Source organism: Miscanthus floridulus, chromosome 14 (assembly GCF_019320115.1).
Source record: "Miscanthus floridulus cultivar M001 chromosome 14, ASM1932011v1, whole genome shotgun sequence".
Lineage (NCBI taxonomy): Eukaryota > Viridiplantae > Streptophyta > Magnoliopsida > Poales > Poaceae > Miscanthus > Miscanthus floridulus.
The window spans coordinates 55,987,595-56,015,515 of NC_089593.1; the positions used below are offsets into that span (position 1 = coordinate 55,987,595).

General features: G+C 52.9%; 1 protein-coding gene across 2 annotated transcripts; it reads right to left on the minus strand.

Moving 5' to 3' along the window:
• Positions 1 to 12: 12 nt before the first annotated feature.
• LOC136505174 (uncharacterized) lies at positions 13 to 27,921 on the minus strand. 2 transcript variants are annotated; one of them, XM_066500288.1, is made up of 4 exons: positions 27,796 to 27,921; positions 27,483 to 27,694; positions 1,435 to 1,560; positions 13 to 551 (listed from the first exon to the last, which is right to left on the minus strand). In XM_066500288.1, exons 1-4 carry the CDS (start codon positions 27,835 to 27,837, stop codon positions 413 to 415), a joined length of 519 nt encoding a protein of 172 aa, XP_066356385.1. In that variant the 5' UTR covers positions 27,838 to 27,921; the 3' UTR covers positions 13 to 412. The 2 variants fall into 2 exon arrangements, with proteins under 2 accessions (XP_066356385.1, XP_066356386.1); XM_066500289.1 differs by lacking the exon at positions 13 to 551 and adding an exon at positions 570 to 1,224.

The window sequence follows — 27,921 nt, forward strand, 5'->3', positions numbered from 1 at the left end:
AGTCAAATGACACATACCAAGACTTTCATGTTTTCTTAGTGGATAAGCTAAAGTACAACACTCACCAAAGCCAAAGATATTCGAAGTTGAATACTTTTCTGGATGTCCATATCAAAGCAATAATAATGCCTTTAAAATCTCCTAAGGTGCACAGACTTTACACCTGTCGTCTGCTTCATGCTCGACACAGCAAACTACGTCACGATAACTATCTAAGGAAGCTTTGGGTTATCAAAATATACTAACCGAAAGTAAACAAGGCTTCTCAAATGAATTATATCGTACTGAAGCTTAAGAAATGCCAGGATAGTAGACAACTGTCTGTCTGGATCTGATTGAAGTATCATGAAAAGAAACTCATAACTGGAATACAGATAACTAAGCCCTTGATGCACTTCCACTTTCACCAGTGCTAAAATCCAGTACTTGATCGAAAAGGTGGACGTTCTCCAAACTTCAACAAATGTGCAACTTCATAGACTGGGCGCAATTCTAAAATGGCTTGAACATCTAGGTATGAGTCACATGAGAAACACCAAACTGACAGATCACTGCAAAACATTATATACACAATGCTAAGTAATCATATGGTTTGCACAAGCTGCACAACCAGACAAAAAAACAATTAAAGCATGGCTAGAAACATAAGACGAGAAAAAAAAATCAGTATACAGCAACAAGTTCAGTAACTCCATAAAAGAATAATAAAGATAGTATAATCTAAGATAGTATGGGGTTTGCCACACACCCTGAGCCCTGGGTGCTTAGGTGTGTTGGTTCTGTGGACATCTATGGTTTTCAGTTTGCCTGTTACTCAAACTACTTTGTAATGTAGTTGCTTTTTAGTAATGAAATTCGGGTTTCCCATTGTGGAAAAAAAGACCAGCCACGAATTTTAATGTGTATTTTTGCATAATAAATTTTGTGACCTAGTCACTGTTCAGAGTTTGAAAATTCATGTTTGTGATGAATAATGCAGATGTAGCAACTTCAGAACTTTGCTTTTTAGTTTTTTCTAGTAACAAGGATCAATTATCACTGTTCATTAGCTCAACAGCAAGTGAATCAATTGATCATGCATTCAATGAGTGATCACTTGAAACAATGAATCATAGCACCACAAAGGCTGCATTTGGCACAATGGCTTTTAAAAAGCATAGAGATAGAAGCTGTGGACCATTGAGGTTAGTGATCCAGTGGTCACTAGTCTGATCAGTAGCCCACCTGTTGAGCCAGTGTAGTCATGTATTATTTCTTACAAGAAATCATGTATGTAGGGATAAACACTAGAGAATTATTCAGACTTATTGATAGGTAAAGGCTGAGATCATGCATAGTCATGAAACTAGGATGATAAGGTGTTATGTGGAATTAAGGAATATTATTTATTTGCAACAAAATTAACAATTAATCAAAGCAAGCTCAACAAATTACCTGAAGCTCAAAGCAAGACAGTGACCAGTTTCTTGATGATGGCACAGCATATGTTTGTTGATAAAACGACTGCACAGCGCATCTTTGCATATCAAGCATAACCAGTTTTCAGCAGGGTGATGACATCTGCATGAAAAAATCCCCTCATGAGAAAATCACATGAATATTCTGAAGGACATTGTACTCAACGTTTATAAATCTGTGGTGCCACTAGGGGCTCATGCACTCAATCTGGATTGCATGAGCCAACTTTCAGTACAGGAAAATGTTGACACCACATGCTCCTGCCTTTATGTGCCAACTCATCTCAATGGAATTAGTGCCATAGTCACAGGAGTCAGGGTCAATGGAGCGACAGTTCATGGCCCAGTGATGCCATTCTAAATCAAGGGTCATGGTCGAGTAGGCCAAGTTTTTGCTTGGGTACGGTTCTGCTGATACAAGGACATATCATGGGATCGAATAGGTTGTATTGAGGAACGGGGAGAGGAGGGGGGATGATGGAGGTTTGTCATTGCTAGGTGTGGACAGCAGCCAACATTGAAGAGAATTTCCTGCCACCGGAGGACAGAACCATGCAGCATGGGGTGTAGCCAACCAAAAATTAAGCCAATCTCCAATGAAAATGAGAGAGGATCTCGAAAGCAGAAGAAGGGGAGAAGGCGGCTGCGTGAATTAGTCCTCAGACTAGAAGAGGGTTAGCCTAGAGCAACATAATGTGGGTAGTGGGCAGGGATGGGCAAGCATACGTCAAAACGTTTACCTTTTCTTCTTATTTTGTTGCCTTTATTACTTTGTATTGATATTCTGTAACTAGCTTGTGCATGATATATCATAGATTCATAGTTCATCGACCTCGATTAACTTGGGTCACACATTCCAAAGAACCCTTCGACCCACACTTTTAGACACCGGCAACCTGCGCCATCGATCCTGACTCGCAAGTCGCAACCCGTCAACCAGATTTCTGTTGACTGTGGTTAGTGAACAAGCATACAAGTGGTTAATATAACTAGCCCGGTAGATGTCAACACCATGTTTGACAGGATTTCAAGTGTACACCTTAAAACACTGTTTTGAGGGAAATGACACAAGTTTAGCATGTCCAAATGGGATACATTTTACACATGCCATCCATGCACACACCATATAACTTTTACATTATCGTGATGAATGAGCCATGGATCAGTGCATCACCATCTCAGATCTTACTAGTCACTAGATGTTTCAGCACTTCAAATAAGGGACAAGTCTTCAGGCAGATGCCAGTTCAACCTGTTAGGGACCAAATACTAGGGTACCCAAAGAGGAGGAGCTAATAACCATCAACGTTGATTCTTCCGAACAGACAAGAGCGCGACTACACCTCTTGCCCAACGTCCGAGGGTTAACTCCGCCTCGTCCGACCCCTGAGGTTTGGCTCCGCCTCGTCCGACCCCCGAGGGCTGGCACAGCCTCGCCCGACCCCCGAGGGCTGGTTCCGCCTCGCCCGACGTCTGAGGGCAGACTCCGCCTCGCCCGATGTCTGAGGGCAGACTCCGCGTCGCCCGACGTCCGAGGGCTGGCTCCGCCTTGTCCGACGTCCGAGGGCAGACTCCGCCTCGCCCGACGTCTGAGGGCAGACTCCGCCTATGGAGACATTATCGCAATACCGACCCAGAAATCGGGCGGAGCAGATAAGCCAAGACGCTCAAGTCAACCGCAATACCGAGGACCGTACCCTGTACACCTACACGACAGTACCGTCAAACCATGTCAGAAGGGTGCTTTGTAACCTTCCAGGCATGTCAGGGCCCCAACAGTGTTGTAGACGCCGACATTTGCCTCACAGTATTGTGGGCGCCGTCATTTGCCCTCGGGAACGGACCCTTACAGAAGCTCACGACAACCACTACGGACCAAGGAGGAGACTCCCATCACCCACAGTAACGGACGTACGGTCACTGTGCTGCCTACTCCCTATATGGCCGCTAATCAGCACGCTGGTCCGCCGCGCCGCCCGCCGGGCAGGATGGGATGTAACAACCCGCTGGCCATGCCAGAACTTGGCGTCGTCAGCGGACAGACGCCCAGCGTGGGGCTGTCCCTATCGCCGCTTGCCATGTCAGCGGGGCCCGCACGGAGGAAAAGGAAGACCCGACGTCCTCGAAGGACTTCTTTTACCTCTTCTTTCCTTCTTTTCTCCTATCTGTAATCCCTGCTCTCCCTTGGCCTATAAAATAGAAAGTACGCAACCCACTAAGGGATCGATTCAACACATCACGCATCACATCACATATATCTGAGCAGCAACCAACTCTCAGCACCAATTCAACCTTTCCATTAGAGACTTGGGACCTATCCCTCTATCGTCCGTTTGTAACCCCTACTATGAACTTTTCAGTGCTAATAATACGAGCAGCAGCCACGAACTGGACGTAGGTACATTCTACCCGAACTAGTATAAACCTTGTGTCTTTTTAGCGCACCATCGGGCCAGACGAACACAAATTTACTCGTTGGTGTTTACTCGAAACACCGACAGTTCGCGCGCCAGGTAGGGGCCTTTGCGCGTCCCGACATTAAGATCAGGCCACGGATGGCTTGCCACGGTATCAGCTGGGTCCCGGGCGTACACGTGCGCTTCGGAGACCTAGACTTCATCATCATGGCGGAGGGAGAGCTGATGCGGACGCCCGTTGTCGCTCAACCCTTCCACTCCACCGTCCTCGACGCAAACACCGAGATGCTCGAGGTGCTGCTAGTTTCCGGGGGAGAGCCGTTCTCCCCGGAATACCTTATCCGGAGAGCCCCGACGGTGCTCCGTTCGGTCTCTGGCAAACGCCGCAGAGGACCGGTTGGCACCTGTTTTTTTATGACCACAGCGCATGATCCAGTCCCCGGCGAACAACGAGTTCGTAGGGTGTGATCGAACGCGTTCGTGGAATCCTTCCACGACCTCCTCGCAGAGGAGGCCAACGTCGCCCCTCTAAGCTTCGACTCCAGCAGGGGAAGCCATCACTCCTCTCGATGCTTATGACGGGTACCTCCGAGGGTCATGTCGAAAGCGTCCCGAGGAGGAGGCTATCCCGGCAAACAACCTCGGCGACGAGGCCAAGGGGGAGACAGCGGCCCCCACCTCGCATAAGGGTGGAGCAGCTGAAAGCCCGACACCGAGGAAGATCGAGGAAGCGCGACTCCAGCTTGAGCAGGAATGAGCGGAAGCTCGATCGGGAGATCGAGCGCCACAGAGACGGTGGGCGCGCACGCGCCATGGCCCGCGACGTCAACCGGATGATCATCGCCGACGATTGAAGCCCTCCCTCGCTTCGCCAGGGCAAGCCAGAACATCGCCGCTGCGACAGCCTTGCTCCATGGTCTCCAGAGGCCGCGACGCTCGAGGATCGTCGGGCCACCACGAGATTCGCGCGCTGCTCGAGCGCTCGACGGCGCAGCAAGCCGAGAGTCGTTGTCTCGGTGACGCGTGCTCGACATCAGCCAGCGCACGCTCTCGGAGCGCCCCGGCAGGGATGCGTCGGTCCACCAGGAGCCGCAAGGCCGTGGGCAGCGCACCGCGGTCCCGGTTGCGTCAGCGTCTCGGCCGCACCGCGACGCACTGAAAGCTCTAGTTGGTTTTGGTTAATTGATGAAACCCTAAGTGTTAACCTAGTTTATCAAAGTGATTATGAGATAGGTAACACTACCCCAAGTGATGAAGTAATGGTGAAGATCATGATGATGGTGATGGCATGGTGATGATCAAATACTTGAACATAGAAAAGAAGAAAGAGAAAAATAAAAACCTCAAGGCAAAGGTATAAATAGTAGGAACCATTTTGTTTAGTGATCGAGACACTTAGTGAGTGTGATCACATTTAGGATCGATAACCGTATGATTAAGAGGGGTGTAACTCGTATCGAAATGTGGTTATCAAAGTGCTACTAGATGCCCTAACTCATTACATATGCATTTATGATCTAGTGGAGTGCTAACACCCTTAAAAATATTTGTGAAAATATGCTAACACATGTGCACAAGGTGATACACTTGGTGGTTGGCACATTTAAGCAAGGGTTAGGAACTTCACCGGCGAAGTGTCCGCCCGTTAAGTGCGGACAGTCCGACGGTGCCACCGGCACCCTTTACTGAAAAGACAGAGGTCACTGTAAGTGACCGGACGCTGGTCTCGGTAGGACTGGCACGTCTGGCCAGTAGAAGCAGCGAAGACGCTAGCGTCGGTCTCTGACCGGACGTTGGGTCACTTAGTGACCGGACGCTGGAGGGGTGCGTCCGGTCCTGCTAACGTGGCAGCGAACAGACGAGACGCCGAGTGACCGAACGTTGGGTGTGTCCGTTCGAGCATGACCGGACGCGTCCGGTCGTGATTTTTCGCTTCTAGATGCTTACTGGAAACGACCGGACGATGAGGTCCTACGTCCGATCACTTCGCAGTAGTGCGTCCAGTCATCACTTGACCATTGGGATCGGGCGCTCGGTATTTAAAGAGAGAGGACACGTGGCGTGCATCTCACGACCAGACGCTGGGGTCCTGCGTCCGGTCGATATGACCAGAGCGTCCGGTCACCCCGTGTTGTGCCCAGTGAAGGGGAACAACGGCTCTATTTCGTGGGGCTTCTATTTAAGCCTCATGGCCGGCTCAAGCTCACCTTCTTGGCCATTTGCTTTGACATAGCAACCTTGTGAGTTTAGCCAAAACCCTCCCACTCATCTGCATCATTGATCCATCATCACTGTGAGATTGAGAAAGAATCCAAGTACATTGCTTGAGTGATTGCATCTAGAGGCACTTGGTATTCGTGTTTCGCTGCGGGATTCACTTGTTTCTCTTGGTGGTTGCCGCCACCTAGACGGCTTGAAGCAGCGAGGATCGTCGAGCGGGGGTTGTTGATTGTCTTCGGCTCCGATCGTTGTGATTGTGAGGGGTCTTGTGCCTTCCCCGTCTGAGCACCGAAAGGTAACTCTAGTGTATTGCTCGTGTCATTGAGTTACCTTACTTGTGGGTAGGTTCTTGTGGTGTCCTATTGTGTGGACGAGGTTCGTGCAACACCTCTTAGCCACCGAACCACTAAGTGTTAATCGACACAACGAGGACTAGCGTGCCGGCAAGCACGTGAACCTCGGAAGAAAAATTGATTGTCTCTTGCCCTTTGGTATTCTCCCGGTGATTGATTTAATATTCATCTTGTTATCGGTTCACTCCTCTACACGACGGTATAATCACCTTACTCATTTATATTGCTACAAACTAGTTGTAGCAAGCTCTTTAGTGTAATTAGAATTAAAAGCTTGCTTTGTTGTTTTAAGTTCATCTAGTGGAGCTCTTTAGTGTTGCAAGTGTGAGAGCTCTTAGTGGGTAGTAACATAGCAAATTATGTGTCTAGTGATTATAGCAATTAGAATTGTTGAATAGGTGGCGTGTAACTCTTGTAGAGCTAGAGCAAGTTTGTTTTTCGCTATTTGTTATACTAATCAAATTGCTCTAGTTAATTTATAGATTTTTAAATAGGTTATTCGCCCCCCCCCCCCCTCTAGCCATATTAGGACCTTTCAAGTGGTATCGGAGCAGTGGTCACCATTTGATTAAAGGCTTAACAACCTCGGTGTCAAATTATGGCTCAAGTTGTGTTCAACCATATGGGGGGCAAACCAGCATTCTTTGATGGCACATGCTATGATTATTGGAAGAGAAAGACGATGATGTATCTTTGTTCAATCAATGATCAAGTATGGGAGATGACCGAGAATGGCTATGCTATCATTGATCCCGACAATCCCACCAACCAAGACAAGACCAACAAGCAATGCAATACAATGACTCTTAACAACATATACAATGCCATTGATTCCAAGGTGTTTGAGCAAATCAAGGATTGTGAAAGAGCAAATGAGGTGTGGAGCAGATTGAAGGAAACATATGAGAGCACACCGGCGGTGAAGAGTGCTAAGTGGTACATCCTCAAGGATAAGTTGACAAGTTTTAAGATGAAGGATGATGAGAGTATTCCGGAAATGTTTCATCGGTTACAAGTAATTGTCAATGACTTGAAGGCTTTGGAAAAGAAGATCAAGAATGATGATGTCTCTCATCGGTTCTTGATGTGCCTACCTCCAAGATTTGAGATGTTGAGATTGCTTATCATAAGAGGAGGATTAAAGGAGATTACCCCTAACCAAGTACTAGGTGATGTCATGACACAAGAGACATACCGTGTGAAAAGAGAGAGAGTTGACAAGGATGACAAGAAGGAAGATGAAGATAAAAAGAAAAAGAGTGTAACATTCAAGGCTAGCTCATCATCCAAGAACAAAGACAAGTCCAAGAAAAAATCAAGTGATGATGATCTTAGTGATATTGATGATGAAGCCATGGCTCTCATTGTGCGCAAGATGGGTAAATTCATGAAGAAAGGGTATGGTGCAAGAAAGAGAAGAGATCACACCAAAGACAAAGAATATGGGAGAAGATGCTACAATTGCAAAAGCCCCGATCACGTTGTAGCGAATTGTCCCTACAATAGTGACAATGATTAGGATAAAAAGAAGAAACACAAGGTCAAAAAAGAAAAGAAGAAGAAGAGAATGACCTTCCAAAAGAAGAAAGATGGAGGCTATATGGTCACATGAGATCGTGACAACTCTTCGGATAGTGATAGCTCTTTAGTGTTTTAAGTGTGAAAGCTCTTAGTGAGTAGTAACATAGCAAATTGTGTGTCTAGTGATCATAGCAACTACAATTGTTGGATAGGTGGCTTGCAACCCTTGTAGAGCTACATCAAGTTTATTTTTCGCTATTTGTTATATTAATCAAATTGCTCTAGTTGATTTGTAGATTTTTAAATAGACTATTCATCCCCCACTAGCCATATTAGGACCTTTCACGCACGTAACACCCTCGACGCCCGTAGGCGTACCTACGACGACTCGAGGGAGCTAGCCACGGTTATCACCCTCGTCGCGGCGGGCGCTACGACAGCAGCGAGGAATGAAGCCCGAGCCCGGCTTGCCGGGGCCTCAGGCCTTCGGCCGACACATCCTCAACGCTGCCTTCCCGCCAAGGTACCGACCACCAACCAACATCCCGAAGTACTCTGGGAGACGAACCCCGGACTATAGCTCGAGGATTATCGGCTTGCCTGCCAAGCCAGTGGAGCGGATAATGACGACTTCATTATCCGCAACCTTCCATTTTCTTGGCCGATTCGGCACGACATGGTTGTAACACCTTCCGTCCAACAGAATCCATAGTTGTGCAGACTTGAAGGAAATCTTCGTAGAAAACTTTCAGGGCACATACAAGCGCCCTGAAAACCATGGGGACCTCAAGAACTGTCGGTAGAAGGCCCGAAGAAACCTTCCGTGGAAACATCCGGCGCTTCTCCCGGCAATGCAACGAGCTACCTAACATCGCCGATGCCGACGTTATAGGAGGTTTCCTATCCGAGACCACATGTGAGTCTCTGGTTCACAAGCTAAGACATAAGGGCCTGCAAACCGCCAAGGAGCTCCTGGACATCGCCACCAGCCACGCCTCGGGCGAAGAAGCGGTCGGAGCGATCTTCGATCGCCTCAACGGCAAGGCGAGGCGAGGCAAGGACGTCGGCGAAGGCGCCTCCCATCGTCCCGCCAAAAAGAAGAACAAGAAGCAACAGCGCGAGGGCTCGCTCGTGGCCGCCGCTGACCGCAGGGGTGGTTGGAAGCCCGCGGAGGGCACTCTGAACCATTTCGAAAAACTACTCGAGGGGCCATGCCCGAACTATGCCTTCTCGGTCAAGCATCTATATAAGGACTGCAGCCACATGAGGCGGTTCTTGTCCGGAGGCTCCAACAAAGGGGAGCACGGAAAGGACCCTGACCCCACCGCGGACGACGCCGAGGAGAAAGACGGCGGCTTTCCAACGCCGGATGGCTGCCTCATGATCTTCAGAGGATCGGAGGCCTATGACTCCAAGCGCCGCCAAAAGGTCGCACGCCGCGAGGTCTATACGACCAAACCAGCCACGCATACCTTCCTCCGGTGGTCAGAGTCCGCTATAACCTTCGATCGGACCGACCACCCGAAGAATGTCCCGCAGCCGGGGAGATACTCGCTCGTGGTCGACCCAATCGTCGTCACGAAGCGGCTTACCAAGGTACTGATGGATGGAGACAGCGGCCTCAACATCATTTACGCCGAGACACTCAACGCTATGGGCATCGACCGAGCGCGCATCCGGCCAACCGAAGCGCCCTTCCATGGCATCGTGCCTGGGAAATAGGCCATGCCGCTTGGACAGATCGATCTGCCCGTCACCTTCGGGGGTCCGTCCAACTACAGGACAGAGACCCTCGCCTTCGAAGTGGTTGGGTTCCACGGAACTTATCACACCATCCTAGAACGACCATGCTACGCGAAGTTCATGGCCGTCCCCAACTACACCTACCTCAAGCTGAAGATGTCGGGCCCCGGCGGGGTCATCACTGTTGGCACCTCATTCCAGCGCGCCTACAAGTGCGAGATCGAGTGCTGCGATCACGCCGCGGCAATCGTCGCCTCCGGAGAGCTCGCTGCCATAAAAAAGGAGGTCATCGAAGAAGCGCCCGATCCCAAGAAGTCGACCAGGTCTTTCGAGCCAGCGGAGGGCTCCAAAGAGGTCCTCATAGATCCCGGTAGCCCCGAGGGCAAGGTGGTGCGCATTGGCACCACACTTTCCCCTAAATAGGAAAGCGCGCTCGTCGACTTCCTCCGCGCCAACAAGGACATCTTTGCGTGGAAACCCTCGGACAAGCCAGGCATTCCGAGGGAAGTCACCAAGCATGCCTTCAAGATCCGCCTAGGCTCCAAGCCGGTGAAACAGCGCCTGCGTCGCTTCGACGAGGAGAAACGCAGGACTATCGGCGAAGAGATCACAAAGCTTTTGGCGGCTGGATTCATCAAGGAAGTGTCCCACCCAGAGTGCTTAGCCAATCCCATTCTTGTATGAAAAAAAGTGGGAAATCGAGGATGTGTGTTGACTACACGGGTCTCAACAAGGCATGCCCAAAAGATCCATTTCCTTTGTCGCGCATAGACCAAATAGTCGACTCTACCTCAGGGTGCGAAACCATCTGCTTCCTTAATGCATACTCTGGGTACCATCAAATCGCGATGAAGGAGTCCGACCAGCTCGTGACATCTTTCATCACCCCCTTCGGATCGTTCTGCTACGTCACAATACCGTTCGGTCTGAAGAACGCTGGGGCTACATACCAGCGTTGTATGCTCAAATGTTTCGGGAACCTCATTGGACAGGGACCATTGAGGCCTACGTCGACGATATCGTGGTCAAGTCCAAACGGGTTGACCACCTCGTGGCCGATCTTGAGCAGACCTTTACAAAACTCCGAGCAAACGACATCAAACTCAATTCCGAGAAGTGCATTTTCGGGGTCCCGAGGGGCATGCTGCTTGGTTTCATCGTCTCCGAGCGTGGTATCGAAGCCAACCTAGAGAAGATCTCAGCCATTACAAGGATGGACCTGATTCAAAATATAAAGGGGTACAACAGGTTACAGGGTGCCTCGCCGCACTCAGCCGCTTCATCTCACGCCTCGGCGAATGAGGTCTCCCCTTTTATCGACTTCTGAAGAAGGCCAACCACTTCGAATGGACATCCGAGGCCCAGGAGGCACTTGACATGTTCAAGCTGCTTCTGACGAAGGCCCCAGTCCTAGTTCCTCCTACCAATGGAGAACCTCTTCTGCTTTACATTGCGGCCACCACACAGATGGTCAGTGCCACCCTAGTAGTGGAGCGGGAAGAAGAGGGGCACGCCCTCAAAGTACAGCGCCCTGTGTACTTCATCAGCGAGGTCCTATCCAACTCGAAGACCCGCTACCCCAAATCTAGAAGCTTCTGTACGCCGTCCTCATCACCAAGAGGAAGCTACGCCACTACTTCGAGTCACATCCGGTGACAGTCGTGACATCCTTCCCCCTCGACGAGGTTGTCCAAAACCAGGATGCCATGGGAAGAACCGCGAAATGAGCACTCAAACTGATGGGTCAGGGCATTGTGTATACCTCCCGGACGGCCATCAAGTCCCAGGTGTTGGCTGATTTCGTCATAGAAAGGACCGAGGTCCAAATGCCACCAGCGGTCGTTGATCTAGAGTATTGAACGATGTACTTCGACGGATCGCTAAAGAAGAAAGGCGCCGACGCGGGGCAGGTCTTCGTTCGCCCCTCATGGTACGCATGGGGTACATGGTCCGTCTCTATTTCCCCTCCACCAACAATGTGGCCGAATATGAGGAGTTCATCAACGGCCTACGCATGGACATCGAGTTGGGCATCCAACGCCTCGACGTTAGAGGAGATTCCCAGCTAGTCATCGACCAGGTCATGAAGGAGTCAAGCTGCCACGACGCCAAGATGGCTATATACTGTCGAGAAGTCCGCCGGTTGGAGGACAAGTTCGACGGCCTCGAGCTCAATCACATCCCGAGGCGCCTCAAAGAGGCAGCCGACGCGCTTGCGAAAGCAACATCTGGCCGAGAGCCGGTGCCAACGGGCGTCTTCGCCAGCGACCAGCACAAGCCCTCGGTTCGCTACGAGGGGTCGAAACAAGGCGGGTGACGGTCCGTCCAATCAAGGCCCGGGGGTTGACCAACCGTCAGCTCTATCCGGCCCCGAAGTCATGAAGCTCGAAGAAGACCCAGCGACAGAGCCCGACCCTCTGATCGACCGGAGGACGCTCTACCTCGACTACTTCCTCCACGAGACTCTATCGACGGACAAGATGGAGGCTCGACGCCTCGCACGTCACTCCAAGTCCTTCTTTTTGTGGAGTGCGAACTCTACAAGCAAAGCCACACCTGTATCCTACAGGGCTGCATACCCATGAATAGGGGAAGCTTTTGCCTAACCGACATCCACGGACAGGATCTACGGTCACCATGCTGCATCCTAGACCCCTGGTCGGAAATGCCTTTCGGCCAGGTGCTTCTGCCTGGCCCACCATAGTAGCCGACGTCGAGCAGATTCGTGCACCACCTATGAAGGGGTGTCAGTACTATGCTCGGTAGACCTCACCTACCGGCCCAAGCACTCCAGATGATCCCTATCACATGTGCCGTTCATGGTCTGGGGGCTCGATCTGGTCGGACCTCTCAAGAGGGCGCTCGGAGGTACACCCACTTACTTGCACCATAGATAAGTTTACAAGTGGTATAGAAGCTCGGCCGATCTCCGTGATCAAGTCCAAGCAAGCCGTGCTGTTCTTCCTCGACATCATCCATCGCTTTGGAGTCCTAAACTCCATCATCACGGACAACGGCACGCTGTTCATCGAAAAAAGTTCCTTCGATTCTGCGATGAATACCACATCCGGGTCGATTAGGCCACCGTCGCGCACCCCCGAACGAACGAGCAGGTCGAACAAGCAAACGGCATGGTCCTACAAGGCCTCAAGCCCAGGATCTTCAACCGATTGAACAAGTTTGGCGCACGTTGGGTCGCCGAGCTTCCTTCAGTACTCTAGAGCCTGAGGACATCACCCAGCCGAGCCACCGGCTACACACCCTTCTGCATGATCTACGATTCCGAGACCGTCCTCCCAACCAACCTCGACTATGGAGCGCCAATGATCAGGGTGTACAACGAACAAGGAGCCAGGGCGTCCCACGAGGATGCCATGGATCAGCTTGACGAAGCGCGCGACGTTGCCCTCCTCCGCTCGATCAAGTACCAACAGGCGTTGTGACGATACCACAGCCGACGAATACAGGGTCGAGCCATCAACGTCGGAGACCTGGTCCTCCGCCTCGTACAGAGCAACAAGGACCGCCACAAGCTCTCCCCGCCATGGGAGGGACCGTACCTAGTTGCGGAGGTGCTCCGTTCAGGCGCCTACAAGCTCAAGACCATCGACGGCGAAGTCTTCACCAATGCCTGGAACATCGAGCAGCTACGTCGCTTTTACCCTTAATAAACGCACACTTTCTCTTATCAGTTTTGTTATCCAACTCCCCGATTTTCAGTGACATCCGACCCCAACAACGGCAAGGGGTCGGATCTCACTCAGGGGCCGATATGAGCATATCTATCCGGCAAACATTTTCTATGCCTGCCCCCCTTTTTACGTTAGGACTTAGGAGCTAGGTTTACGAGAACAAGCTCTGAGTATAACTGGTCGGACTGCGGGATACCTCCACCCAAGCGGCTACAGTGTCTTTGCTCACTAGCGTAATCAGAATTGGCTTGCCCACACTTCGAGCTTTTATGACCTTAACAAACGAAAAGGGTCGGAATGCACTAACTCTTTATGCAAAAAGGGGAAAAGAGCTAAGAGACCGTTTGCTACACCAAAATTCAAGAGCTTGTCCATTTGTGACAAGTTTTCTCCGCTTGGCTTATCTGCCTAACTAAATTCTTACGCAGGATGTCCTCATTCTTTATTTCCACAGGAAAAAACTTGTCTCGACAGGTAACACGAGTCGATCGGACGGCTTGGCCATTAACGAGAAACGGGTAAGGAGCAGACAGGATCATGCTCATATCCGGTGGAGGTTTTCTGAACCCATCACTCTTGCCATCGAGGTAAAACCGGTGCCAAGATCGATCGAACGGCTCAAAACCGCCGCCGAGAGACAAGCACCCTTACTTACTTCACATATTAATTTCGATACCGAGCCTCCAACCCCAGCAATGGCAGGAGGTCGGACATCGCTCGGGGGCTAGCGGAAGTGTCTATTCGCTAGACACTCTCTTTGCCCGACCCCTCCTTACGATTAAAACCTGGAGGCACGGTGTGTGGGCACAAGCTTTGAGTAAACCTGGTAGGACCGCTAGGACCCTACGCCCCAGCGGTTACGACGTTGTTGCCCACCAGCACGATCAGAGTCTTTGTCTCCGCACTACCAAACCTTAATCTCCACCTTCTCGGGAAGGGTTTGGTGGGGCCTACTTACGGAATCTCCATCGAGGAGAGGCTATCAGGTCACCTGAGTCGATCGAACGGCTCGGTTCGCTGCCGAGAGACAGATACGGAAGAATGGGAGGCTCGTGCAGGTTGCACCGGCCCCGTCAGGAACGTTGTACCCGAACCCCACATGGACACATCCGGTAAGAACTCCTAGAATCCGTCACTCGTGCCATAGAGGTAACATTACCGACCCCCACTATTTCTTTATATGATCATTCATTCATCCATTTTCATTCATACATCGTTCATTCAATCATTCATACATTCATCTCATACATTCAAGCATTGCATATACAATTGCTGTGTCACAACACTTCGCATCGCGTCACGAAGCGGTAGTCGTCTCATTCGATATGAGCGACGACCAACCGAGGTTCGAAGGCCGGCCAGCGAAGGGCTCGAGGCCGCCTCGTGTCAAATAGAGCCAGGGGAGAAAAACCGAGATGAGCCCCAGCGGCCTTGCCTGATTCAGCTCAGAAGCGGACAGGGACATCTCGACCTTCTCGTTCGATTCTAACCTCGAGCCAAGCTCACAGAATCTTCATTGAGGAGAGGCCAACGGGCCACTCGAGCCTATCGAACAGCTCGGGCATCTGCCGAGAGATGGGATAAGAAGTAGTGGAATGCCACTTGAGGGCTCTGCCGACCCCGTCAGTCGATGACGGACCCGGATTCCACTCGAACATGCCCATTAGCGAGCTCACCGAGCGCGACACTCGAGCCGTCGAGGCAAGTATCGTTATCTCAGCCCCTCCGGTTGCGGAAACCGAGGACAGAGTGACGCATGAAACACGGTCGACCCCTATCGAACCCCACGGTGCTCGGGGGCTCGAGCCGCCCGATCCTAGATCGAGAGACCGAGGTTCGAATGATGGCTCGCGAAGGCCCCGAGGCCGCTTCGCGTCGAACAAAAGCTAGGAGGAAAACGTAGATGAGCCCCAGCGGCCTTCGCCCGTCCCGCCTAGAAGCGGACAAGGTCATCTCAACATTCTCGTTCGATCCAAACCTCCAGCCGAGCCCATAGAATCCCCATTGAGGGGGGATATGTTGGAAAGCGGGTTAAGGAGCAACGAAATGCCACCCGAGGGCTTTGCCGAACCCATCACAAGCGACGGAACTGAATTTCGTTCGAACATGCCCGTTAGCGAGCTCACCGAGCGCGTCACTCGAGCCGTCGAGCCAAGTGACGTTAAACTCAACCCCTCTGGTTGCGGAAACTGCGGACAGGGCGACAGTCACAAAAAACAAGCCAACCCTCGACCGAATCCCCGCTACGCGTGGGGGCTCGAGTAAAGTTGGACTTGCGAAGAGACCGAACGCACGGTCGCAGAACGATAGCTAAGATCATAGGGAGGGGGTACGTACAAATACAAAAGATGCTTTCTCCTACTAAAGTTTCGCTATCCTCTCCTCGATTTTCAGTAACATCCGACCCCAGCAACGGCAAAGGGTCGGATCTCACTCGGGGGCTGATAAAGGTATAAGTACACCTTTTCTAAAACAGTCGCCGCGTCAGACCTCTTCCTCACGCTAAGCCTAGCGGCAAGGTTTGTGGAAACAAACAACGGAGCACCCCTGGTCAGACTGCAAAAAGCCTACGCCTCAGCGACTATGATGTCTTTGCTCACCAGCGTGATCGAAGTTCTCCTCTTACACCTCGGGCCCTACGGTCTTAACGAACGGAAGGGTCGAAATACGTGAGCCACTATTTTTGCATACAAAAAGGAAAGAAAACAAGTTCAAAATGAAGTTACGAATTTGTTTTTTACGATACATAAGGGTCGGCACTTGTCCACGGATTACAATAATGTTCATCCGACCCATATGACTAACTAGCCCCTTCGGGGGAGAACAATGTCTTCGACTCTGTCCGCTAGGTCCCGCGCTAGAGGAGCCACCGCCGTCTCTATCTCGTCCAGCTCGGAGGCTTCGTAGCCAGGTGCGCAACCGAGGCTCATTGTCTCCAAGTCGATGTTGTCCGCGTAATGCGAATGAGCAATCGCAAAGGCTTGAGTCATCCCGGCGCGAAGAGCTTCCCTCGCGAGCTGGCGCACCCGCACCGTGATATCTACGGCACGGGCCGCAAGAGAGCTGGTCCCCTCCGACCGCACCACCTCCAGGTCGTCGTAGACCACTCCGAGGGTAGCGCTCAGAAGATCGTGCTCGTCGCTCTCCGCCTGAAGGTTCCTCCGCGCCTCGGCGAGCTCCGTAGCCAGCCCGGCAGAGACGCCTTCGGCCTCCAGCCTTCGGGTTGTCGCAATTCTGAGCTCGGCCTGGAGGGAGCCGATCCTCTACTGCGCCTCGCCGCGCTCTCGGACGGCCTAGTCGCACTCCTCGCGGGCCGTGCCACGCTCCGAGCGGAGCCTCCCCACGGTCTGGAGCAGCTCGTCTCGCTCCTTGCGCAGCCGGGCAACCGCCTCGGCATTCTGACTCGCCCTTCGCTCCAGGATTGTGAATTTCTCCTCGGCGACTACTTTCAGGTCCCGCTCGTTCTCAGCCTCGGCCAGGAGGTCGAGGATCCACTGGCGGGACTCAGCGTCCCTCTGGAGCAGCTCGTCCCGCTCGTTCCTAACTCTGGCGGCCTCCACCTCATCTTGCGCACCCTCGCCGACAGGTCCTGGAATGCCTTCTCAGTTTCCTCCTCACGCCGACGGACCTCGGCCCCCCGCAGCCGAAGACTGGTCGCCTCCTCGGCCAGGGGAGTCAGCTCGGCCACCCTCTGTTGGGCGGCAGCAAGCTGGGTGCTCACATCCCCGCGTAGCCAGGCCTCTTCGACGAGGCAGTCACAGTTCTCCTTGTGCTCGCGAAGGAATCGGGATTTCTCTCGGCTACGAGCGATAAGAGACTGAAAAAAAATGATGGTCAGAACACAAAATACATGAAGAAAGAAGAGGACGAGAGGCAAGATTAAGTGAATACCCTGCCAGTGGTTACGACGACGTCGCGTAGGGCGCCCCTGGCGTGGTTTAGAGCCTCCAGCACGGCCAAAATCCCCTCGTTAAGACTCTCCCGCTCCATGCTCTCAGAAGCATCGTCGATGGAGAAGAGTGTCAACGTCGGGTCTTGCGGATCTGTCCACTGGGGCAGAGGCTCGCCCCACGCGGGCGAGTGGCTGCCTCCCGACGTTAGGGTCAGGGGCGACTCCCCACTGGTCCTCTCAGCCACCGCCACGACGTTCGGGGACCCCTTGGCCGCGTCCCCCTCCGTCCGGGCCAAGTCGGGAGCTGTCACTTGGGCCGTCGGTGGCTCGGGCACCACCGCGGCTGCGTCCGGCTGCGCCTGGATTGTCACAGTCGCTGCCACCTCCCCCTGCGTCGGCGGGGCCTCGACCGACGGTGTCGCGCCCACCGCAGTCGGCACCACAAGCGCGAGCGGCAGCTCCGTCCGCACCAACGTCGGTAGCGGAATCACCTCCGTTGCCGATTGCTCGACGACCTCCGAGGGCGCTCCTTCAGCCCCAGCGTCCGCTTGACCCGCCGAGGGCACGGGCGCAACCGCGGGCGGCGCCTGACCGGCCGACGAGGCTGTAACGCTGTGGGGGATAGACCCCCGGGTACCACAAGATGGTACATGGGCCGCACCATCTGAGGTGGCCCGGCCCGTGGGATCAAGGCGTGCACGGCGCTGCTTGGCGTGCACCGCAAGACATTGTAATAGTACCAAATAGGATACTTTACTTGTAACCTTGTCCCTTCGGAGTATATAAGGAGGGGTAAGGGTCCCCTAGAGGACAGATCCATAGAGGTTAATCTGTATACATCCCAATACAATACACCAAAGACACAGGACGTAGGGTATTACGTCGATCAGACGGCCCGAACCTGTCTAAATCACTGTCTCTGCGCCTTGTGTCACCATCTGGTTCCAGATCACACGCATCCTACCGATAATCTACCACCACGGGCACCCCCCTCGGTGGACTGCCGACCATATTTCGTCGACAGTGGCGCGCCAGGTAGGGGTCCCCTTTAGGGGTTGTGCGCGCTGATCCTCCAGTGAACCAGATGGACCTCAAGTTCAACATGACGTTGTCCACAGGATCGTTCTTCGGTTTTGCACGGAAACTTCTTCGTCATCATCTACGGCGATTCGGCTACCTGCAGAGCATCAGGGGCCAGTGCAACCGCCTTGACCTGCTCGGAAGGCACCTGGTCGAATCGTCGAGTTAGATTCCAGTGTCCAACTTCTGCTGAGTCCACACCGGCTCCGGCACGTGGGCAGTCTACCCTGACCGGCTCTGACTCTCCGAGAGAAAGCCTACGATCACCGTGCGGGACTCGGGCACGATGGGCAGCCTGTCTGCGACACACGATCAGATCCGTGTCTCCGAGAAACTCCTGCCGATCAGATCCAATCTCATCATCATGCCTAGGCACTTGAACGTGGTCCATTCAGGCTCATGCATGATCGACGGGCATGCAAGCAAATAAGGAAGGTGTAACGTGTACATCTATATGGAAGCCAACAACTCCGTCCGTTATGGAGTCGACCGAAACTCCAGATAGCAAGCTAGCCAAGAGTCATGCATATACGCGTATACGTCTACACAAAAGCATACATGCAAGCCATCTGATCGGGCAGAAGAGGTCAAGACGACTTGTCTATTTGCCGAAAAAGCTAACAAGATACGTAGCATGTATACATGTATATACATCTGCACGGATGCAAGCCAATAGCAACGCACGGAGGTCTACGCACAAGCAAATAGAGGAGTATGTGTGCATCTACAAGCCCATATATGCGTTGGGAGCGGATCCACTTGCTTGCATGTCGTGCTAAGGCATCCATCGGAGGCATCCATACAATACTAATACGTACAATGAAATACGTCCAAGTCCAAATACATGGAGCCATCCGAATCAAGTTGTTAACTGAGCCGCACGAGCTACCAAAAGAAGCGTCCGAGCCGTTTAAATTAGCCACGTCGAGACATCAAGAGAGCCGGCCAAGCCATACGCAAGCCACGCCAAGCCGCGGAGCGAGCCGCTGAGCGAGCCACACCGAGCTCCGACCACGTCGACCGCGACCACGTCGACTACGTCCCGAGCAGCTCCGCCGAGCTCCGACCACGTTGACCGCGACCACGTCGACCTCGTCCCGAGCAGCTTCGCCGAGCTCCGACCACATCGACCACCAGACCACGTCGCAATGATGATCACCGCGAAGAACGGCGCTACGACAATCGCGACCACAGTCATGGCGACAGGCCGAAAAGCTCGAGGACTGGACAACTTCATCGCAACCAACCAGATTTCTATCAAAGATAAGTACACTTCTAATATTTATATTTCATATAATTTTCATTACGACGTTTCTCCACAACGTCCTCGTCATGATTATTCTTCAAATAACGTTTATCCATGTATTCCATCTTGAATATAACATGCATCTATGCTTAATGCAAATCCTCGACCAGTCATGTTGACGCTCGATGCCTCTTAAGACGGCCCTGTCTCCGGCTCCTCCCTACACGTGCACGAGCGTATGCCCTCTGCGTTATGGGTGGTCGGCAGCGGCTCCTTAGCGACGCTTTGTTCTTCCTACACGTGCACGGGCTCCGCGCCCCGCGTTATGGTTAACGGGCTAGCTAGGGCTGGAGACTCAGCTACATACTAACTGGTCGGACGGTTTATATTAAGTATAAACACAAACTTCACATTAACACTGATGTTTACAAAGCACCAACTGCTTTATCACATCATGCTCATTTGCAAATGACTGCTGAGCGTCATTTTCTCCATAATTTATTACTTTATACATCATGTACTACCATTCTACATATTTATATTGCAGGAATTTCGAGCTATGCTCGGGGACTTCGTCGCTCGCTCCTCGACCTATGCTCGGGGACTGCCTCGATCACTCTCCGACCACGGCTCGAGGACTTCGTCGCTCGCTCCTCGACCTATGCTCGGGGACTGCACTCGATCACTCTCCGACCACGGCTCGGGGACTTCGTCGCTCGCTCCTCGACCTGTGCTCGGGGACTGCCTCGATCACTCTCCGACCATGGCTCGAGGACTTCGACGCTCGCTCCTCGACCTGTGATCGGGGGCTGTCTCGATCACTCTCCGACCACGGCTCGGGGACTTCATCGCTCGCTCCTCGACCTATGCTCGGGGACTGCCTCGACCACTCTCCGACCACGGCTCAGGGACTTTGCGTCTCAACTACATGCAACTGGCGACTCGCATACAGTTGGGATATTCTTTCTCGTTTAGACCTTGCTACAAGGCTCATACCTCGCCTTCCAGCAAGCTCGGGGACTACATCGGTACGATGCACCTGCCGGTGCATCTCGTATCGCTGGTACGACGATTGGATTCTCAACTTAACTGGGAATTCTTTTTAGACCCTGGCACCACGTGCCTACGTCACCTACTACCAGGCTCAGGGACTAAGTGGGCACACTTCACCTTGCGGTGAATGTGTTTGTTTTTCGACCTCTACGTCTCTGATGATCAAGGACGCTACGCTTCAAGACGCACTTACATTTCTTTTCAGAAATACAAGTGGGCACACTTCCCGGGACGGAAATCTTTTTCTTTCTTCTTAAGAGCACCATACATTCTTCGGACAACCTACTTCTCCGGCGACAACGGTGGTCGGAGATGTCAAGAACTCAAGCCTCACCGTTCGGAGAAGGTTAAAATGGCGTGTCGCATCAGAATACATGGCGCTCGGGGACTAGCTGTGGGGGATAGACCCCCGGGTACCACAAGATGGTACATGGGCCGCACTATCCGAGGTGGCCCGGCCCGTGGGATCAAGGCGTGCACGGCGCTGCTTGGCGTGCACCGCAAGACATTGTAATAGTACCAAATAGGATACTTTACTTGTAACCTTGTCCCTTCGGAGTATATAAGGAGGGGTAAGGGTCCCCTAGAGGACAGATCCATAGAGGTTAATCTGTATACATCCCAATACAATACACCAAAGACACAGGACGTAGGGTATTACGTCGATCAGACGGCCCGAACCTGTCTAAATCACTGTCTCTGCGCCTTGTGTCACCATCTGGTTCCAGATCACACGCATCCTACCGATAATCTACCACCACGGGCACCCCTCTCGGTGGACTGCCGACCATATTTCGTCGACAAACGCCGGCTCCGCTCCCGCCCGAAACGGGAGCGACGTCGGCCGACAGCCGCCGCCTTGCATGAAGGGCGACGCTCTTCTTGGGCGCCAGCGCCAAAAGGTTGCCCCGTCTCAAAACGCTGCAAGAAACAAAAGGCGTAAATCACGCTGAAAAAAGAGAAAAACAGAGACAACAGAGGAGTTGGTAACTTACATCGGCGCTGTTGGGCGGAGGATACGTTTGGGGGATGAACCCACAGGTCCCTGCTCCACCTCGTCGGGACGGGGCCATTTTAAGCCCACCCCCTGCTCTCGGGCAGAGGGGCTCGCCTCCCTTGCATCCGGGGGCGCGGCGGCGGAGCCAACCCCCTCCATCGGCACCACGGGCGCGGCGGCAGATCCGTCCACCCCTGTTGGCTCTTGGAGTGCGGCAGCGGAGCCGCCTCCCTCCACCGGCACCTCGGGTGCGGCAGATCCGCCCGCCTCTGCTGGCTCTTGAGGCGCGGCGACAGGGCCACCCCCTCCGTTGGCACCTCGGGCGCGGCGGCAGATCCGCCCGCCCCTCCTGGTTCTGAGGGCGGGCCGACGGTCCGGCCCATCTCCGCCGGCCTCACGAACACGCTTTCCCCTCCATGAAACGGGAAAGGCCCCGACCCCTGCAAGGATGAGCGAGTACCTGTCAGCATGTCCTCGCTCTCTAGGCTATCACGCTCGGTGTCATCGACTACCTCCTCATCATCTTCGTCGTCGTCGTCGTCACTATCTGTTTCCTCCCCTTGCTCCCGTGCCAGCAGCTCCCGCTGCTTCTTCTTCCTCTCGTCCTCCTTCGCCTTCCTCTGCCGCTCGGCCTCGGCGCGGTTTGCCGCCCTCACGACTGGGTCCCTCGGCAACGGAACCGGTTGATCCCTGAGGATGAGGTCCCTCGGCTGGTCCCCCGATCTCAATGTCAGTATCAAGGGGTCAGGAGTTCAATTGAAGAGAAGGCATGAGGAAGGAAAAACTTACCAGGACGATGTACCCTGGTTCCAGCCGCATCGGGGGATGACCCGGCACCAGGTACACAAAATCAAGGGGGGCGCCCGCGCTGTCCCGAGGAGACTCCATCGCCTCCTTGATGCGCTACGCCACTTCGGAGGGGGAGAGCGCCCCCTTGGCAAGCACCGTCCCGTCGAACGACGCCCTGGGCTCCATCACGTACAGGGGAAGCGCCCGCCTCATCAGTGGCGCCACCCTCCTCGCGTGGTAGGCGCCGATGATGCCCGACCCCTTCAGGCCCCTCTCCTTCAGGATTCGGATGGCAATGAGGTGGTCCCGGATTTTCTTCTTGTCCTTCTCTGGGACACCCCACTTCCTCCACGAGTCCGGGACCTCTTTAACTAGGCGTCCGGTGAACTATGGCAAGAGGGCGGCTGCGTCGTTCTTGAGATAGAACCAATGCAAATGACACCCCTTGTTGAAGGTTGAAAAACACATTGGTGGGTATTCGCCGACCCGGTTGTTCCGGAGTTGGATGCCGATGCATCCCATCGGCGTGCTCAGCTCCTGCTTCTTCTCCCGTTTCTTCTGAAGGGTGACGGCGAAGAAGTACCGTCACAGATCAAAGTGGGGACTAATCCCCAGGAATCCCTCACACAGGGCGACGAATGTCGCCATGTGCTGGATTTCATTGGGATCGAGGTGCTGCAACTCGATTTGGTAGCAGTGCAGCAACCCCCGGAGAAACTTGTGAGCAGGGGTTGCAAGCCCACGCTCATGGAAGCGCACGAACGAGACGACATAGCCGTCGGGCGGCGACGGCACGTCCTCGTCGCCGGGCAGCCGCTAGTCCTCGGTGGCGGTCCGCGTGCAGAGAAGATCTTGGTGGACGAGGCCCTCCATGCGCTGGAGGGTGACATCAGAGCGGCACCACGGCTCCATTGGAAGATGGGGCGGGTGGATGCGAACTCGACGACGGCTAAGATTCGGATGCGAAGAGCTTAGGCGATTGGCGGTGGAGGTTGCAGATGCAAAGGCAAAGAGACAAAGTATGAAACCCTGGGGGTAAACACTTGGGTTTTATGGGGGCGACGGATGCGAGTAAGCCAACCGTCCGCCTAGATCTCCGCGCCTGCCACGATCCGCCATAGCGTCACGCCGTGGGATATGCGCACGCAATCCCTATTCTTTCCTTCGAAAAACCCGCGGGATGTTTCGCCTTCCCAGGCAGACCGGGACTCGTTACGAGTATGAGGAATACGAATCAACAAAACGCCTCTACGGCCCGTCTGGACCTAGGAGTTCGACGGTTGGTCCATCAATGGGTTCGACAGCCGCTTCGAGCACCCCTGCAATAAGGGATGGAAGGGGATGGGCCCCGCAAGCGGCCAGCACCCAGGCGCACGAGCGTCACGGGCATCTTGGCCCACGATTGAGTCTCAGCCAGGCTGACCCTGGCCGGATCTCCGCGAATGGGACATCGGGACTCCAATCAAACTATCCAGTTAACAAACCACCAAATCTCGCAGCCATACTTACGAAGGGTCCGAATCACCCCCCAGGCGATTCTATCTGAATCACCCGAGGGCTCGGGGGCTACACCCATCGGATGCGATCGCGCGCACCCACTGGCAAGTCGAAACACCCCTCAAGCGATTCTATCCGAATCACCCGAGGGCTCGGGGGCTACACCCACCGGGTGCGCTCGTGCGCACCCACTGACAAGTCAAAAAAATCCCCCAGACGATTCTACCCGAATCACTCAGAGGCTCGGGGGCTACTGTTAGGGACCAAATACTAGCATACCCAAAGAGGAGTTAATAACCATCAACGTTGATTCTTCCAAACAGACAAGAGCGCGACTACACCTCTTGACCAACATCCGAGGGTTAACTCCGTCTCATCCGACCCCCGAAGGTTGGCTCCGCCTCGTCCGACCCCTGAGGTTTGGCTCCGTCTTGTTCGACCCGCGAGGGCTGGCTCCGCCTCGCCCAACGTCCGAGGGCTAGCTCCGCCTATGATGACATTATCGCAATACCAACCTACGAATCGGACAAAGCAGATAAGGTAAGACGCTCAAGTCAACCGCAATACCGAGGACCGTACCATGTACATCTGCACGACAGTTAAGTCAGACCATGTCAGAAGGGTGCTTTGCAACCTCCCAGACATGTCAGGACCCCAACAGTATTGTAGGCGCCGACATTTACCTCACAGTGTTGTGGGCGCCGTCATTTGCCCTCGAGAACGGACCCTTAGAGAAGCTCACGACAACCACTATGGTCCAAAGAGGAGACTCGCATCACCCACAGTAACGGACGTACGGTCACTGTGCTGCCTGCTCCCTGTGTGGCCGCTAATCAGCACGCTAGTCTGTCACGCCGCCCACCGGGGCGGGATGGGACGTAACAACCCGCTGGCCATGCCAGAAGTTGGCGTCGTCAGCGGACAGACGCCCAGCGTGGGGCTGTCCCTGTCGTCGCTTGCCATGTCAGCGGGGCCCGCACAGAGGAAAAGGAAGACCCGAGGTCCTCCAAGGACTTCTTTTACCTCTCGCTTTCCTTCTTTTCTCCTATCTGTAATCCCTGTCCTCCCTTGGCCTATAAAACGGAGAGTAGGGCACCCCACTAAGGGGATCGATTCAACACATCACGCATCACATCACACATATCTGAGCAGCAACCAAGCTCTCAGCACTCATTCGACCTTTCCATCAGAAACTTGGGACATGTCCCTCTTTCGTCCGTTTGTAACCCCTAATACGAACTTTTTAGTGCTAATAATATGAGCAGCAGCCACGAACTGGACATAGGGACATTCTGCCCGAACCAGTATAAACCTTGTGTCTTTTTAGCACACCATCCGGGCCAGACGCGCAATAACACAAATTTACTCGTCGGTGTTTACTCGAAACACCGACACAACCAAATTGTGGTAATGAAAAAAATTATCTTGAAAATCAATGAACCTAATACCCTAACCATCTCCGGCCATTGGAGCCTTGTGGTGTATCAAAGACATTTTTTTGCATGGTCTATAGCACATAGCTCATTATGAGACAAAACCTGCACATACAGTGCCATATAATGGAAGAAAACAAATTGTTCAACTGAAACTCAAATAAAGGAATGAAAAATTCTTAAACTGAAGCTCCTAGGCAATGTTTTCAGATCGTATTATCAAGGCTAGTCGTATGACCACCGATCAAACGACTAATCACGATTAGTCGTCGATAAGGGTCGATTAGTCGGTCCTAATCGGTCTAATCGGCTAGTCGGACATTTAGTCGTCCTTGTGCCTAGATGGCCTGATCGACCATGTATATACTATATATATGATGTAAATATATGTAAACATGGCCATAATAAATAGGTAAATGTTAGAGGCAAGCAACCAAGCACATGTTTGCAATGAATCATTATCATGGTGATTTGGCCACTTACCTGTATCTGCTGCTTGCTGATGCCTGATGGTGAGTGCTGACTGCTAACTTCAGAGGAGGCAGAGTGGTGACTCATCTTGATGCTTGAGGCCTCCCGTGTCCGTCCTCCAATCGTTGAGGAAGGAGACTCAGAGGCGGGCGGAGACAAGAGCGAGCGGAGGTGGAGGCGCGGGCGGAGCTGCGGACGCCGGTGAGAGGCGCGGGCGGAGCTGCGAACGCCCGACAGAGGCACAGACGGAGTTGCGGACGCCGGCGAGGGCCACGGACGGAGCTACGGACGCCGGCGAGGGAGATCCAGAGGCAGGCCGCCGCCGGCTGCGAGAGAGAGCAGCGAGAGCTGGAAATATGCCGTGCGGCTGCTAAATGTGCCGTGCGGCTGCGAGAGGGAGATCCACTAGGTCACTCACTCACTCCTCTTCTTCTTACCCTAATAGACCAGCTAAAGGTGGGCCGAATTCTTTAGCTGGGCCAAATTCTCCCTCCCCCGAACTAGTCGTTCGGCTAGTCTGATCAGACGACTAATCGTGATTAGTCGCAACTTATCGGACGATAAGGTTTCTAATCGGTCTAAACTAATCGAGGGTCCTTATCGAGCACCTGGTTACGATAAGGACGACTAATCACGATTAATCGTGATTAGTCGTCCGATCTGAAAACACTGCTCCTGGGCGATAAACGCTGCACATATAGTTGAACTGGAACTCAAATAAACACTGCAAATATAGTCCATGTTCATCAGTTCCAAGACTATTTCACCAATCGTAAAATACTACATCTTAAATTCAACAATAAATGAACAATTTCTATCCACATCTTACATATATAGTATAACAATATTTTCACTCAGCATTGGCTTGGCAGAAACGCTTGAATGGTTAGATGCACTTACATTGTACTCTACAGGTATGCAACTTATGGCAAGAAATCTTACTTGAGCACCCCTTAACAGGTTTATTGGTTCCAAACAAAGACTTGGCTATTTTATCAAAAAAAAAAGACTTGGCTATTAATATGAACTGAAACTGGCCATTAGTGGGCAGGGCAGCAGAATAACCAAAAGCAAAGTCACCATCAATGCACTCCCTTAGTGACACAAAGTGCATTCCCAGGAATGTAGCAAGTAATGGAGATTCCCTCACTGAAAGCATTGCAAGAGCTATGCAGTACATGCTAAGCTATCCTGCTATCAGATCTTGTAATAATTGTCTTAGCAGTGCAATGAACACCAGTCTCTGACCAGTGCGCGGTTAATGGCTTACCCCAGGTAGATCAGCACCCAATCCCAGTGAATCACTGATCAACCCAATTGTTTTGAAGACCTAAATTACCTAATGATTTTTACGGACATAACTGAGCTACGATTTGTTTCAGTTGATAACCTAATACTTTTGGTCGAACCGAAGAACCAATCGATAGGTTCTGAACATGCAATTGTCTGACCACAACATTTACTGTCACAACCCACAATCAATAATCACCTTGTCAGCAAGTAAAAACCTCTGTTCCTCAACATGTTAAATCGATCGTCTCAGTGTTGTTCAGGAAAATTGAACTCCGGGAAATTCCAAAGAATCCACAGAGAATTCGAGCAGGAGGGAGGTACCCCAAACCTGGAGCACGGAGAGTCTGGCGGAGGCACGCGAGCGAGGTCGTCAGCACCAGCCGGCGGCATGGTGCCGAGGTGCGGGCAGCTGGTCCGCGCCTCTACCCACCCCGCCGCCGCGCCGTACAGGTCACCCAAATCTCCTTTTCCGTCGGCCACCTCGACCCCCTCCTCACGTTGGCTCCTCCCGTCGGCGCCATCCTCCTCCCTCTCCTTCCCCTGTGGCACAAACGCACGGACCCGGCCGGAGGGATGTAAGAGAAAGGAAAAAAGCAGATCAATACAACCTGGAAGGGGGGGGAAGGGGGCGTGTATCGCACCTTTTGAGACGACAAAGAACCGTCACCGGCGACGGAAGACATCGTCGGAGACGAAGCGGCGGCGGCCGGAGGAGACAGGAGACGATTGATCGACGGAATCGTCGACCTCTTACCAGGCAGGGTAGA

Bases quoted from the DNA above. Each gene is read 5' to 3' on its own strand.
- LOC136505174 (XM_066500288.1), bottom strand. From the start codon at position 27,837: ATGTCTTCCGTCGCCGGTGACGGTTCTTTGTCGTCTCAAAAG. The intron at 27,695-27,795 runs GTGCGATACACG...TTTGTGCCACAG, and splicing joins GTTCTTTGTCGTCTCAAAAG to GGGAAGGAGAGGGAGGAGGA. The intron at 1,561-27,482 runs GTTTGGGGTACC...TTTTTCATGCAG, and splicing joins CCAGACTCTCCGTGCTCCAG to ATGTCATCACCCTGCTGAAA.